At 40.5% G+C, this 15617-nt stretch overlaps 1 protein-coding gene across 4 annotated transcripts in view; it reads right to left on the bottom strand.

Annotated features, from left to right (window-relative positions):
- The window catches only part of cacna1c (calcium channel, voltage-dependent, L type, alpha 1C subunit), a 199761-nt gene that overhangs the window by 52104 nt on the left and 132040 nt on the right, over positions 1-15617 (bottom strand). For 2 of the 4 annotated variants that reach the window (XM_063501408.1, XM_063501409.1), the window contains exons 6-10: positions 15266-15418; positions 12924-13123; positions 10563-10666; positions 5815-5902; positions 5336-5426 (exon numbers count right to left, since the gene is read on the bottom strand). In XM_063501408.1, coding sequence (XP_063357478.1) covers positions 5336-5426; positions 5815-5902; positions 10563-10666; positions 12924-13123; positions 15266-15418 — 636 coding nt within the window. The remainder of the gene's footprint in view (positions 1-5335; positions 5427-5814; positions 5903-10562; positions 10667-12923; positions 13124-15265; positions 15419-15617) is intronic. The other 2 variants (XM_063501407.1, XM_063501410.1) reach the window with 1 other exon arrangement.

The following is a 15617-nucleotide window of genomic DNA, read 5'->3' as shown; positions in this document are numbered from 1 at the left end:
TAAACTACCTGCTTCCATAAAAATCTATCCTCCATTCCATGTGTTCCAAATCAATCCCATATCTTCCAGCTCTCTGTACCTCTTGGCTAGCCCTCCGTTGACCTGGCAGGGTGGTGGGTGACCATTCGGCCAGTGCTGTCTGTAGCATTTTGGGTGTGCTGTGTGCGGATTCTCCAGTTTCTGGTTGATTGGGAAGGGTATGATTCCTTCATCCAACAAGTGTTACAGGGTTTGGAAGTTATGAGTTTTGGCAGTTGAGACCGGGTGGGAGTCCAGGGCATTGCATTTGGTTTCCCATGCTGCATTACATAATCAGTTGAAGGATGAATGAACTTTCCGAGACGAAAGTGCTATTATTGTGGATTATTTAATCTACAAGGAATCTAAAAGCACTACAAATCTTGGTTATTCTCCTCTGTATGTGGTTTCCTTCAGGTTCCTTCCACCCAATCATCTCTACCTTCCACTTCTGGTCCCAATGCTTCAAGCTTTCTGAATGATTGTTTGGAAAAGCTGATAGATCTTAGCTACATTAAATTAAATCTTAAGGAACGGCTACAAAGGATCGAGACTAATTGCAAAGACTCTATTGTGGTAAACTCGGGCGTTTCAGTGAGGCCAAAAGGGAAAGCCTATCACTAAATGCAGAGATACCAGTAAGCAGTACTTAGGCCATTCCCTGCATGTTTTTGTCAGCCAGTCTTTGTTTTAATCAGGATACACTGTCTCGCTGAGCTTTGGACTACATCCACACTAGCCAGGATAGATTTGAAAACGGCGTTTTGGTCTGAAAATGCTCCGCGTCCACACTAGCGTTTTCAGTCGTTTTCACAGAGTTGTGCGTCCACATTGAAACGGCCAAAAACGCTTACGTTCCAGTCCTGCGCATGCGCAAAAGTGAGTGAGAGTTAAAGAATTTGAAGAAAAGCTATCTGGAGCATGTACAAACTGATATTAATCATTTTTAGGGCTGTCAAAATTGAGAGCAATCAAAACAACTGCTGTATAATGCACTCTGCTATCTTTGTTTAATTGGTCACATGACTGCATCACATGACTAAAATGCGTCATCGTTTTAGAAAGTCTCTGTTTTCGAGTGTCCACACTGCGACGGGACAGCTCCGTTTTGAAATGTATGCGTTTTGGAGAGCGTTTTCAAAACGCTGCATTTTTCCTTGAGGAAAGCACCGTCTCAGTGTGGACGGGAGGCCAAAACGGAGAGAAAACGATGCGTTTTCAGACGAAAACGCATTAGTGTGGACGTAGCCTTAGTTGACTCTGGAGCTAAACAAAGCCTGTTAAAAAATCAATTGTTTCCTGCCCAAAGGGCCAGGTGGCAAACGGGGTAGCTGGAGAGGTAACCATACCTTCTGTGTATTAGCACCTTTACCACTGTCTATATTGGAAGCAGACAAAAGCAGCATGAACTTCAGAGCAAAATCAACACCTTGATGACTATCAGAGGGCCCCCTGCCCCACAATATACCGCAGGTCAGAGAGTTTGGTTGTCTTCTAGAGACCTCTTAAAATCCACTTCCAAGAAGTTAGGTCCTCTTCCGGGGACACACCAAAAGTGGTTCCAAGCCAACTGAGAGACATAATCTCAGCATGCCTAGCGTGCCCTGGGTCTACCTCTGGGCCTACTCCCATTTGAACATAACTGAAACTGCTCATCTAGAAATCATCCTAGTAGAACTATATCACACCATATCAAATGGCTTCTTTCAATATGAAGTACCCAATGTATAGCAGCCAGTGTGGCAAAGCTCCTCTTCCTGTCTCAAAGGCTGAGACCAGACACCTTTCAGAGAGGTCATTTCTGCCACTTGTATATGCGAGCTCATTCTTTCATCCACTACACTGAGCTCATGGCCATAGGTGAAGATAGGAATGCAGATCTAAATCAACAGCTCTTTCTTTACCACAAAAGAGTGGCACAGCATTTAGATTACTGTGGATGCTCAACTGAACAATATTAATAATGATTTAATCTATTTTGTTTGTTTTTAAGTTGATTTCTTAAGTTGTGGTTTACAGCAAAAATCCTTCCTCAAGTGAAATGCATATTTACCATGCCACAGTGTAAGATCTATTAAACCACTTTTGCAGAAGCAGCTAAAAGCAAGCAACATTTATAACACTGGCGCCTCTGTAAAATGGACAGTAGAGCATCATTCCCACAGCATCAAATGCTGCTGGGTTTTTTTTTCAGTGCCAGCACACCTCACAGATAATCAGCTGTCCTTTGGTATCTGTGCTATGGAGCACTGGGTCTGTCACATAATATTTGGGAAAGACCTCATATCACTGCATTTAAACATGCTGGGCAAATACAACATTTTTCAAGGTGTAGCATTAAATTGCAAATTCCAATCTTTTGTTAAACCTAAACAGGCAGCGAGTGAAAACTAACGTCAAAAGCAGGTTTAAAGGAGAAAAAACAAGACTGAAAACCAGGAGGCTGTGATCTCCTGGTTAACAAACCTGTGATTTATTCACCACAACAACTCAAATGTCCTAATGTGGACATCTTTCATCGCTCTGTGTTTATTGTAGGACACATTTTTGCGTATCAATCTCAGACAAGGAGAATCGGACAAAACGGCAGTATTTGACATCCCTGGATGAGAATGCATTGCAAGATAAATTGAAAATTTCTGTTTTATTACTCCACACAACGGGAAGCCACAGAGCAGTAGCCTGAACATCTTAGTCACATCCTCTACAAATCTTTAGGGGAATCGGTGCGTTTCCAGGATAGATGCAATATACTGTATCACTGCACCATCAAGACGGCATCCCAAACAGAAGCCATGTAGACCAAACGTAACTACAACCACTTTTGGTGTACACATGCCTAATCACAACCGGAATTACATGGAAGCACACGTCAACGCCACAGAGGATACACAAACACCATCCTGACAGTCAGGAGAATGACTGGATCAGACATGCATACTGGTCTTGCTTCTCAGGTGGGCTGGAGACACTCCTAACACAAACAGCAAGGACAACAAAACAAGATGACAGCATGCAAGAACAAGATGGTAGAGAGCAACAGCACGGAAGACATACATACAGACTATGCCCTTGAGATGACAGAAAACACACATATTTTACATATATTATACTTGACATCATCAACTTCTCATATTCATAATATTGAATATGATGTTAGTGCAGTCCTGTTGCACTGCAAGCCTAATCTTCTTTGGGAGCCTCATGTTAGAACATCATGAGACAGCAGGGTTGTCCAGCGATGATGCTGATTTAACCTGAATAAGAACAGCAAGTCTAGTGAATATCGAGGGAATTTATAGGCAGTCGATGGAGTGTCATGTGACTTCTGCACACCCTGCTCAGGACTATCTACAGCAGTAATGCACGTGAAGCAAACCTCTGCTGCTGCTGTGTGCCACATGTGATAAAAGGCAACTTTGGACAATCCCCTAACCTGATTTTCTAGATATTGTCTGGAGTCCGTGTACACTCTGCAGTCCTTACACTGTCTATTTCCATCTTTTGCCTCTATGTCTGAACATCTACTTTTCCCTTTTCATCTATTCTACTCTCTGAGTCTCCTATCGCTTCTTAGGACACAGATTTAGGTGAGCTGTGCATGCATGAGCTGATGCAAAATGTCCTGGGCAGCAGGGACAAACTGCCCTCGTTCATCTTCCCACAAGAGGATCCATCCATCGGGGAGAGGGGAGGCAGAGTAATAGACAGAGCAAGTGACTTGATTTTTCACCTTCACAGACAGAGAGCGATGATTGATCTTTCTTATAGAGAACTTTGTATCATATATATTAATCATTTTGTTGAATCATCTACATCTAATGGCCTAATTTATACTGTTTAGAAGATGTCACAGACTTAATCTTGCAACTAAGTGATCCACAGAGATTGCATGGTAGATTTATTTGAGGAAAATATGTATATGTGTGTATGTTTACTGTATAGCAAACACTTACAGGTTCTGGTTTACAGCCATATTTGGCTTGTTCAGACACTGCAAAATATATCACTGATGCAGAATTTGCAAAACTTAGAGCAGAAAAAAAAAATATCATAATATTTTGATGTGACATTTTCAAAATTGGCCACATACTGTATTTGTTTGTTTGTTAATGGGCCAAAACACTATCTAAGAGACTGCTGATGTGTGTTTGCCAGACTGATTGGCCCAGGGGAGCACAGTGGTTACAGGTGAAAACAAGCAGATTTGTTACGGATTAGCCACGGGGGTGTTGTGCCTTATTTTCATGTAAATTGGGTCATTGCTCATTTGACCATGTTAATTTCTTGATATTCCCTGAAAGATTAGATCATCATTAGATTTTCTCTTTCTTTCTTTTTTCCCTTGGCAGTCATCAGTGTTTTCTCAGAATGAACCACAGTGATTTTCAGGAGATGAGCGTGGCTGTGCGCAGAATGTAAGCAGAATGCACGCTCTGTCTCTTCGTGGTTAGTCCTCATTATTCATTCATCCACTACCAGTGTGAGCAAGCTTAGCTCCAAGCCTTTATAAAATACTTCACAGTCCATACTGTTTATACTAAGGGTACATGTGCAGGAATACAACAGACATGCATTTTGTCAAATCACTGCCTCTCTTTCTTATTGTCCCTCTTTTAAGGTCTAACTTCTGAGCTCCAACCTCCAGGTTAAAGAGGCCAGTGTCTATTTTCCCTCCCAAGGAAATATAGTGCATTCCTGAGGAGACATGAGCCATGTGTGGCTGCATCTCTCCGGAGGTGTTTGTATAGAGAGACAAGGTGTTAATTTGTGTGTATAAATTTCTGTCAAAACACAAGTAAACAAATTCCTTAGGGTGTACCTACAGTGTGTGTGTGTGTTCCTATGTTAATTTTGCATAGCTGCAGTAGTGTGTGTTTGTTGTGTGTCACAGTGTGGGCCCAGAGGCTATTAGCTGCAGTCTGACACATTCCACTAATATCTAAACAGGTTTTAATCCTCAGGATGATTCTCAGCCAAAGCAAGCAGATAATATTAATATCTTCTTGGTCTGTCAGTCACTCTGCCCATACGTCAGTTGTTCATTTAATGACTGTGCCATAACAGTGTGAAGGAGACTGCGAAAAGCTCACTACTTATAGACAGAGCAATAAATGTAGTGCAAACACATCCACATCCACATCTATCCTGACAAACTTGTGATGCATCTGGGAGGAAATCATTCCAGCTAGCCTTTGCCAAAGTCTTACCATATCCTGACACAGCTAATACTAACCACCAATCAATAATTCAGTCACACATGCATACAGCGTCATCTTCACGGAGAACCATTCTTCCTTCTGTCAAAAAAACGCACACTCACGATTTCTGGGTTTCTCATCGTCCATGCCCTCCTCTTCATTCTCTGGGTCAATGTCTTCAGCTTGAGTGATCCAGTCTAAATAGCCCTGTACTCACACACAAACAAGGGAAATACTGATGGGTAAACAGAAAGATCAAACTTCACATCTGTTTGGAATCATAAGAATGAAATGTTTTAGAATATGTATCATGTGTCTCAATCTTCATGTGCCCTATTTTTTTACACTTTTCCATGAGGTAAGAGGAGTGCTTGTGTTGTTTTGTAGCTTAGGTAACTTCTAAGTAAAGTTTGCTCTGCTTTCCCTGCTCACTGTTACTGAAGGGTTACAGGTTACTGAAACACTGACAGTACAATGAACCTAAGTCTTTGGTAAAGACTGTAACAGCTTTTCTGGCATGGGGACAACCGCATGCACACACACACACACACACACACACACACACACACACACACACACACACACACCAAACTACCTTGAGGTCTTCCTCCAGTTGCTGTTTTTCTCTGAGTTTCTGGAAGTCACCGCGTGCCTTGGCCTTCTCTCTCTCCTTGGAAAACTCTCTGGGAGGAGGGGAGTAGAAGAGAAGGAGCGGGGCAGAGAGTTGACGGGAAAGAGAGAGCAAACAGAGAGAGAGACAGGAAAGAGAATCTGAAAATCTTGACTAAGGTTTTGGCAAAATCATCATGTGAAAAAAGTTAAAAGAAAAGGATACTTCGGAAAGAAGAAGAGGGAAAACCCTGCCAGAGAGAAGAAAAGTTAAGTAACGAAAGAAAAGTTTTGCCACGGAGAAACGGTGTTAGTATGCAAATGCAGCTTTTGGTTTCCTAGAATATAGATCTTTATACCTTATTAAAAATAATTTTTTACATATCAACCACTCAAATAATGAAATACCATTCAAGCCAGCTGGGGTTCCATGAAAGATGATGAGGACTGATTCCATGTGATTCACATAGACAAAAGGAAGAACCAAATAAAAGAGTGAAAGGAAGTGATGCAGCAGGAACCCTATTCATTTAGGCTGTTGCACAGTTGATGAATTGCACCACCTTTTCTCAGCAGGGAACAGGTGATGATTTCTGGCTGATGCATGCTCAGCTAATATGATAAAAAGCTACAGTGAAAAGTCTGCCGATTGTAAAAACTTACTAAATATTAAAGTTCAAGACTTAATTTATCTGTACTGGACCCCAGGTGGATCCAGGCCAGCTGGGAAATGGGATTCCTGTGGTGTTTTCTGGGTCTACCCCAGGTTGCAATGTGCTTGGTACAACCCCGGAGGGAGGCACAAAGAGGGCGCCCTCACCAGCTGCACAGCCTCAGCTGTTGTCAAATAGTTGGAGAGGTGGCTCTGCACTAAAGTCATCCTGCATCGCTGAGCTCCTAACCTTCTGCCCGCCAGCTCATTCTTTCAGTTACTACTCAGAGACATTGATTACAGAAAAAAGTTATAGGTTTGTACCTCACCTGGATTTCGGAGTTTTTGTGCACAAATAACACGTGCAGAAAAAATAATTTAAGACAATTAAAACCAACGTGACCAACGAGTGTGAAATATCATATCATTATGATGAAATTCAGTGAAACTGCTTCCAGGTGACAGGAGGGAAGAAAGAATTGAGGAACACTTGATTAAACGGTGCACTCGGGGAAGGTCAAAGACAGGTTAGAACCAAAGATCCAGTCTGAACAAAGGAAATTTATTTAGATGAGAGCTGACAGGACCTGGGAGACTTGGGAATTTTTGCAGTTAAAACGTGAACAAATTCATATTTAAAGGCCTGCTGGAAAATAAACACAGCAAATGCCTCCTTGTCATGAATATTTTACATAGAAGTAAACTTCCCTACATTAGTTTTGAACATTCAAGTGGGACTCTTTTTGAAGCTCAGGTTTAAGCGTTATCTGAATATTCCTAATCAGATTTCAAGCAATTAGCACAAAGGTTTTAAGAGAGGTTGTGTAGGCTGTTAGCGTTTCACTGCTCTCCAGAGATCAAGAACTGATGAAACTCTTGGTATTGTTATTGACTTTTTTTTTGGTTATGTCTATTGGCTGGACAGAATCCAAGTGGGTTTGAGGATATCTGTGTGAAATTTAGGGGAATGATGGAACCTCAGATTGAACTGCAGACTCCACACTCAAACCCACAACAGCAGATCAATGAGCATTAGGACAAACAGCTATTGTCCCACTTGTCAGAACATTAGCAGGAGATCCAATTCTATTGATCTGGGCTTGTGCAGTTTAGTGTGCATATCCTGTATGTGTGTGTGCGAGTGTGGCCTTGAGTGCTAAATCCTTAGGCTCCACGCTCATTTTCCAATTTTCCACTGTCTCACCTTTCTGTCCTCAGTCATCTTTTAATTCTCCTTTCTCTACCTACTCATTCTCTTTTGGTCAAGCCACTTTCTCCATCCTCTCTGTTTACGTATTACATCAAATCCAGAAAAACACAGTCACACCCTATGCCTATGTCTCTACATCCGTCACTCTCCTTCTTCCTGTTTAGCCATTAGTTATTATGCCAGTCTGAGACCTACACACACCATGGAGTAACCAGTTGGTAAAAGGTCAGGCTGTGTAGTGAGCTGACAGCATCATTAGTCAGAAGTCAGACAAAGAGTCGGACAACTAAACCCCCCAAGCTGTTTGGTACAGATAGACCTCTATTATTTTCCCTACAATACTGCTGCCACCTCTCCTGAGGGTATCAAGTCAGATTCAGGTCAGTCAGTCAGTCAGGGGTGAGACATCTGACTCTAAAACGTGTTCCTTGGCAGAGCTGATCTTGGAACTGAGAAGTTTAAGATGTTTTTAGGTGGCAATTGATATAATTCTGTTACTGCTGAATTCAGATACATTTTTGTACATGTTTTTGTGTATTAACTGCTGGTTTATTAACAGCTTTTTTTAATCACAAGGGTTCTTAGTTTACATATTAATTCCTTTAAAAAAAACAAAATGAGATGGTAGTTTTTCCACCCTGCGTCAGTGCTGAAAACAGAGCACTTCATGACAGCACTAGTGCTATTTTACAGAAACAGCAGTGGAGCCTTGTACTAAGAGAAACAATACCCAGAAGGTTTCAGTGGTCTTCGAGCCAGATGCTCGAGTATGATTTCACTACAGTCAGCTACAGTGATAAAAAAAAAAAAAAATCTATGTGCAGTCAGCATTGCTCAGTTGGAAGAGTCACAAAGCCTCAGATACATGGTCTTGTAAAGCAACCAAATGGGACTATATAGAAACACATTCTTGTACATGCTTTGTACTCATTAAATATAAACGCCAGCAGCAGCAAGAGGCAGGAAGGAGAAGGAAGTGAAGAGATCCCTCGAGCACAAGACCAGAAGCAAAATTCTCCAAGAGCAGCAAAAAGGCAAGAAAGAAAAATTTGTTTCAAACGACCTTTGACCCTGCCCTTACCCGCTCAATACCCCCAGAACCAAGTTTAGCACAAAGAAGGATCCGATGATGATTAAGGTGACAAAATAGACCCAGGGCCACCTGTAACCTACAGCATCATTCACCTAGGAGGCATCAGGATAGGGGGCAAAGGGAGGACACAGAAGGATGGAAGATGGGAAGTGGATGGATGGTAAAAATAGAGGAAAAGTAAGACAAGAAGACAGGGGATTGATGGAAAAGGCAGGGAGTGGTAGGATGATGGGGAAGGGAGAAAGGAGAAGGGGGGGGGGGGGGGGGGATAAGGGAATGAGTTAGATTCTTGATGAAAGTTCCGAACAGATGGAACCGTTTACCTCTGCTTGTTCCCTGCTGGGATTATGGTGCATTGATATTATTTGTCAGTCACTTAGTGTGCCACATGGAAAAGTATTCGGGCAATATGAATTTGAGAAATGATAAAGAGATGCATTGGTGGATTCAGCGGGTCTTTTAAAACAGTGAAACCTATAGGAGGCTGCGAGTCTCACGTGACAAAAAAAAATGAATCAATGCATTCCTGCAAGAAAAAAAAAGAAGTCAGAAGTTTAATAATCACATAGGTGATTCTACTTCCACTGTAATTCTTCTTTTTCATCCTTAATCATTGGAGAAATAAGAGTGTAGTTAGACAAATGAAGAGACTGTGCACCAAGACTCCCATGGACTGGAAATAGATATCAAGTCAAAACCATTCTCTCCCAATTTATTATTATTTTATGATTTTATTTTTTGATATTATCATCATTATTATTACCATCATGTGTGATCTGCAAACAATGTTTTTTACGGATGCTTAAAAAAATGCTTTTCACTACTCAGTGCAGCCTGCTGTTTCATAATTTCCATATTTAATGCCACATTTCCTCCAGACTCCACTCTGTCCTTATTGTGTTTTCCCTGTTGTGCAAGTTTTTTTAGCATTCCACCTCCACGGCTGACCTGAGGGGTGAATTATTTATACCCCAGTGTGTCCCTGCAGACCGGGAAGCGCTTGTACTGAAACAGTGTGACTTGGCAGAGTGGGGTAAAACAGCACCCAGCAAGCCTGCTCGAGCAGTATTTGTTGAAACAAAACACACAGCGCAGCACATGCCTTTAAACAAATATAAACACTCTGTGGGTGCGCGCACAAATGTAAAAAAAAAAAAAAAGATAAATGCTAACTTGCAAGAGTCAAACGTGCATGTAAGCTAAAAAACATGTAGGAACACAGTAGTGTTCATTTTAAGTTGAAATGTGTTAAGTTTTGGAAATGTGTAAATATTTGTGTGTATGTGTCTACCTGTTCAGCACAGACAGGTGGGCAAACTGACATGAACACGACAGATAGACGCCGGGTCACTCACAGCTTTTTCTGAGTGCTTTTGTGTATTTCTTTCAGGCTTGTGCCAAAGGATTGATTGAGTGAAACAGAAAGGGAAGAGAGCGAAAGATTTTGCTCAGTTCAGTGATCATCATTTTATCTTTCCTCAACAACAGAGGACTACGGTTGTCTAGCTCTACTTTTTCTGTTGGAATGATGAGGTGAGACTGCTGTCAGCACACGGCTCTTATTGCATCTAATTAATTATTTTACTGGGTCTGTATGTATGTATGTGTTAAAACATGTGACTTAATGACAACAAAAAGAGAAATAATAAGAAAAACTTGCACTTTAGATTGCATTACGGGAGTCTTGCAACATCGTCATTTATCACATTTAAAATAGTAAATAAAGCCACACAGCACACCTACTGCACATACACAAGTGACAACAGCATAACCTCTTACCCGCTCAACACTCCCAGAACGAGATTGAGAACGAAAAAAGAGCCGAAGATGACAAGAGAGACAAAATAGACCCATGGCAGCTCATAGCCCATAGCATCCTGCATCTGAGAGAGAGAAAAGAGGAGCGAAGAAGAAAGAAAAGGAGAAAGAAGAGGAAGGAGAAAAAGGGGGGAGTAGTACAGATGTGGAATCAACAGGTGGGTGAGAAAAGTAGGGAAAGAACAGGAAACATGACAGAAAAGGTTTTGAGAAGGTTGACAGAGAGAAGATGAAGTCACGGATGAGTCAGGGCGGTAGAGGTCAAGGACAGGAAAGTGTGTTAGAGAGAGAGGTTAAAAGGAGATAAAAGCAGGAAAAAAGAAAAGGAGCAGTGCATGTTAAAAGAGCAGCAGATAGCAGCGAGAATGGCATAATTGTATGATTAAAACTGACTATAAGCCTTTTATCCTTTGCTTGGAGAGCAGGCAGACCACGATCCACAATTAAGAACACTTAACCGCTTTTGTAATTTAATGGCAAACCCTGGCTGTAATTTAAAAAATCTCTTTAAACAGTTCCACAGTAACTTAAGTAATGTCATCTTAGATTGGTGAATGGATCTAGAAACAAAGATATAACAGTATCAAGAGAGATTAATGTGGAAATTGTTGTGATGAATAAATGGGGTGGATATATGTAGCAATCGATGCTGACAAAGTGAGCAGTTTAGCATCCAGGATTTTACTTCAAAACAAAAGTCCCATTATTAGACTATTAGATTACTGGATTAGATTGAGGTTGTAAATACAAAGGTTAGGTTGTTTTAAAGAAAAAGCGGATAATAATATGATAAGGCTCTTAATTAAAGAATTTAACACAAAGACTGGGGGACAGAGATAAAAAAGGGAGATGATAAAGAAAAAGGCTGACAGCAGGTTTATGTGCTTTGACAGCAGCAAATGTTACATGTTGATATTTTGTAGTGAACGTGTGTGCCGCTGAAAATTATGTAAAATTACAACACAAACAAAATATTGTCAAAGGACTGGTGCTTCAATCGAAGATTTAACATTTTACAGCACGTCAAATTTGTTATAGGAGTGCTGTGTGTAAATATAAACAGGAAACTGCAGCAGATGAAGCAGGAATAGCAGAACGGATGTAGAGCTGGTAACTTAACAAACAAGCACATACTGGATGCACATTTTTACGTGAGATCCCTACAGTGGCTCTTAAGAAAACATCAGGAAACAGAAAAAGCACATAAACCACAGTGGAAGTTTAATAAAATACAATGGAAATGGAAAAAAAATGAAGCAAAAGTGAAAACAAAAAAAACAGAAAACTTTTGGGGAGACTATAAGGTGACGGAACAGCTGCGGAAGTGCCAAGTAAATAGCTAATACCAAGAATGTATCTACGTTATTATATGAATCATGTGATTAAAACAAATATTACCTTCCATCTTTTTAACCCTCACAACACCGATGAACCCTCTGGTTATTTTAAGCGTGTCTTAATGCTTGGCATGCGTTGGTTTCTGTCATTTCTGCAGCTGGTTCGTCACGGTATTGTGTCCCCCAGAAACACTTCTGTTGTGTTTTGTGTTTTTCTTCTTCTTTTCTTTTCTACTTCTACTGTGTTTTAGTCAACTTCTTTTTTGTTTTAATCAATTTCAGCTGTGGTTTTTTTTTTTTTAATTTCCTCGGTGTGTTGTTCAGCTTCTGTTTTTTTGCAGTGTTCTTCTAGTTGCTGTTATTTTCTTAAGCTGCAGTCCATTTGACCTCTCAGTGCCATGTAGATCTCAAACACAAGAGAAATTTATTTTGCTACTTTTTGTAACTAATTTGTAACCATTTCATAAAATGTCAAGCCAGAAAGCTAATGCATTTACTTCCCTACAAGATAAAACTTTCAAAAATGCAATTACAACAAAGCACTTAAAGCTGTTCTAAAGGTTTGTCCAGCATCTTGAAAGCCCTTTTGTTCTAATTTACCAAGCTCTATTTGATTTGATTAACAGGGAAACTTGTCCCTGCGGAAATATTTAGTTGTCTGAGGCCCCATGTTTGCTCACTTGACACTGAAATCAAGCGTAGGGATTCTACACACGTTCTAAATGAATCTGCGGCTTCAATTACACAGTGTATTGTCTGCATTAACCTGAGATAGAAGCTAACTCTTTGTGTGTATTTGTTCAGTCTTTGTATATGTACCCACCTTTCTAAAACAAGTGTTTTTGTTATTGTGTTATACTCCTTTCTCAAAAGCACTCATCTGGCACTGATGTTACAGATACAGTAAAGAGGCTCCACGCACCAATCCCTCTGGCACTCACTAAGCCACACAAACACAAAAACACTGCTTTGGTGTCCGACTCACCCAGTACAGCACGTCTGTCCAGCCTTCCATGGTTATACACTGGAACACCGTTAACATGGCAAAGGCAAAGTTGTCGAAGTTTGTGATGCCGTCGTTTGGGCCCTCCCACCCCACTCTGCACTGTGTTCCATTCTGCGTGCAATGTCGACCATAAGCTCCATCAGGTGCACACGGTGCTGGCTTTTCCTCTGCGATAGTGCCTGTGACAAAAGAGAAAAAAGTGGCAATGGCCATTTTTTTTTAATTTTTCAGATGTCTGACAAATAATGTCTTTTTTGTGGCTTTCATGATGCACTGTTGAGGAGGGTCAGAGGTGGAAAATTAGATTGAATTACACACAATGATCATTTTCTGTTGTACGTGGGGAAAAAAACAGTTCAACAAGACAGCTATAATTAATTTAGAAACCACAGATGTAGTGAGTTAAACTTCATAGAAAAAGCCATTTTTAGCTTTTACCCATCATGATTTTTAATGTAGAAATCAAGCAGCAGGAAGCCAACTTGAAAGTAGCAAAAACCACAGATCCTCGAAAGCCTGCTTGAGGCATGCTCCAAAAGGAGGTCACTTGTCAAGGATTCACATGTTACGATAACCAAATTTATAACAGAAATAAACATGATTAGAAGCTGGTATAAAAACATTTTGTGCTCTGTAGCTTTAGTCTGCTTTGATGCCAACTGTAAATTTTCACATAACCCACTGTTTTAAGTGTATTTTGCATTGGTAGCGCGTGCAAGTTTCACTCCCAATAACTCTGTAACTTTTTAAGATTTTGTCATATTAAAACATACTGCAAACTATAAGTTGCTCACTTTTTTTCGATTGTGTTTTGTTTTAAGCCTGTTTTTCACTCGCCAAAGTTAGCATCTCATGTAACAATGCAGTGACTTTACACAGGCCTAGAAAGCAGTTGGCAATTGTCTGCTAACCACTGACTGCTAGGATTATTCCTTACTGGTTGCAAGAGGTTGTTGGCTTACGCTGTGAAATCAGTTGCTAAGCTCCAGTCATACATGTCTAGAGACCTGTCAGCTACCACCTGTAATCAGCGATTGCCAGGGAAAAGTTGCTTACAGTAGCTAATTGAAAAGAGGTTGCAAACAAACTGCATAGGGATTGCCACTAACTGTGAAGACATGGAATATGCTGAAATATGTTGATTTCAGTGGCAAAGCACCACTTACTGTGAAGGTGAACTGTCTCTGCTTCCAGTTTGTGTCATACTTTTTCCAGTTAGTTAGCGTGTATGCAGACAAATTGGAGTCTTCAATGCAAAGTATGGGTGAAAGCAGCAATCTGCTAGCAACCAAAGCAATTGTAAGGAAGCTTTTGGTGTGCCACCTGTTTGCAACAGAGTTCATACTATTTGCCAACACTAGCAATAGCAGAAGCTCCAAGCTTCAAAACTCTAGTCAATGTTTCATTTCAAGGGAATATCCATGTACTATTTATGATATATAGTGGCGACTGGATCCTTGTTATCAAAATTCTCCTTGAGATCATGACTCCTTATGCTTTTGTTTACACAGACTTTCAGTTTTTTATCGAGCATACTTTTCTAACCCAGCTCCTTGTCTTTTGAACTGCAGATCCCAGCAGGAGAGATTTACGCCCATCCAAGCAGTGCTCACTGAACATTTGGATTTTTTGCTACGGGAAGCTCTGTTACAGATTCAATCCATTCACATAAAAAAAAGAGGTTGAAAGGCTAAAAGGACACAGTGAAATAACACCAAACAAAGGCACCATGAAAAAAATCAATGTGGAAAAAGTGTTTTACTAATTATACAAAACAAGCTCTCCAGGGTGATGTATAGGAGAGCAGAGTATTCCACTGACACTTACCCTGTGGAAAGCTAATGCCTCTCAGGGGATGTATAACACCATCATAATAACACTCCAGTCCATTATACCTGAGACCCTTTGCTGAAAATTGTTTCAATCATTTATGGCAGCTGTTGTTTCAATTATTGCTGAAATTGTTCCTGCTCAGAAACATAAATGATAGTTTGAATAATTAATTGATGTGATCATTTAACTGTTTAAGGTTTGTTTGCTGATAAAGTTTTACTGTAGAGTTCAAATTTATGCAAAGACCAGTCAAACCAAAGACCTTGAACACCAAAGTTTGCACTTTGTATGTATGTGAATAAATGCTAACTGAAGCATGCCTGCACATACACTTCAATACATGCTTTGATCATGTATCGAAGCAACTGAAGTGTTGTGTGCCATTGGCTGTGTTTGATCGTGCATGTTTTTATTTATATCTGTGCATCAGTGCTTACAAATAGGTACTCTAAAAGCTCCTCACGCTCTCTGTCTGTGTTTCTGTGTACCTGTTAGGTTATGAACGCAGGTCTTGTGCATCTTGCCCATGAAGAGCTCCAGACCGATGATGGCATAGATGATGATGACGAAGAGGACCAGCAGGGCGATATGGAGCAGAGGAACCATGGCTTTGATTATGGAGTTCAACACTACCTGTAAACCTGCAGGAGGCACACATTTGCTAAGAATCCAAAAATGCATATGAGAGTGTACAGAACATTTGAAAAAGGCATACAGTTCTTATAAAATCTGAGGATTGGAGACTTACTGTTATTAAAAATCATTATTGGCACCTCATATACCAGCATTGTCATAATTAATCACCATGCAAGCACTTAAGCTGACTGTTATATTTCACCT

This window comes from Pelmatolapia mariae, linkage group LG17 (assembly GCF_036321145.2).
Source record: "Pelmatolapia mariae isolate MD_Pm_ZW linkage group LG17, Pm_UMD_F_2, whole genome shotgun sequence".
In the NCBI taxonomy this organism is placed as follows: domain Eukaryota; kingdom Metazoa; phylum Chordata; class Actinopteri; order Cichliformes; family Cichlidae; genus Pelmatolapia; species Pelmatolapia mariae.
The sequence above is the reverse complement of the archived record's forward strand: the minus strand, read 5'-3'. Positions and strand labels throughout refer to the sequence as shown.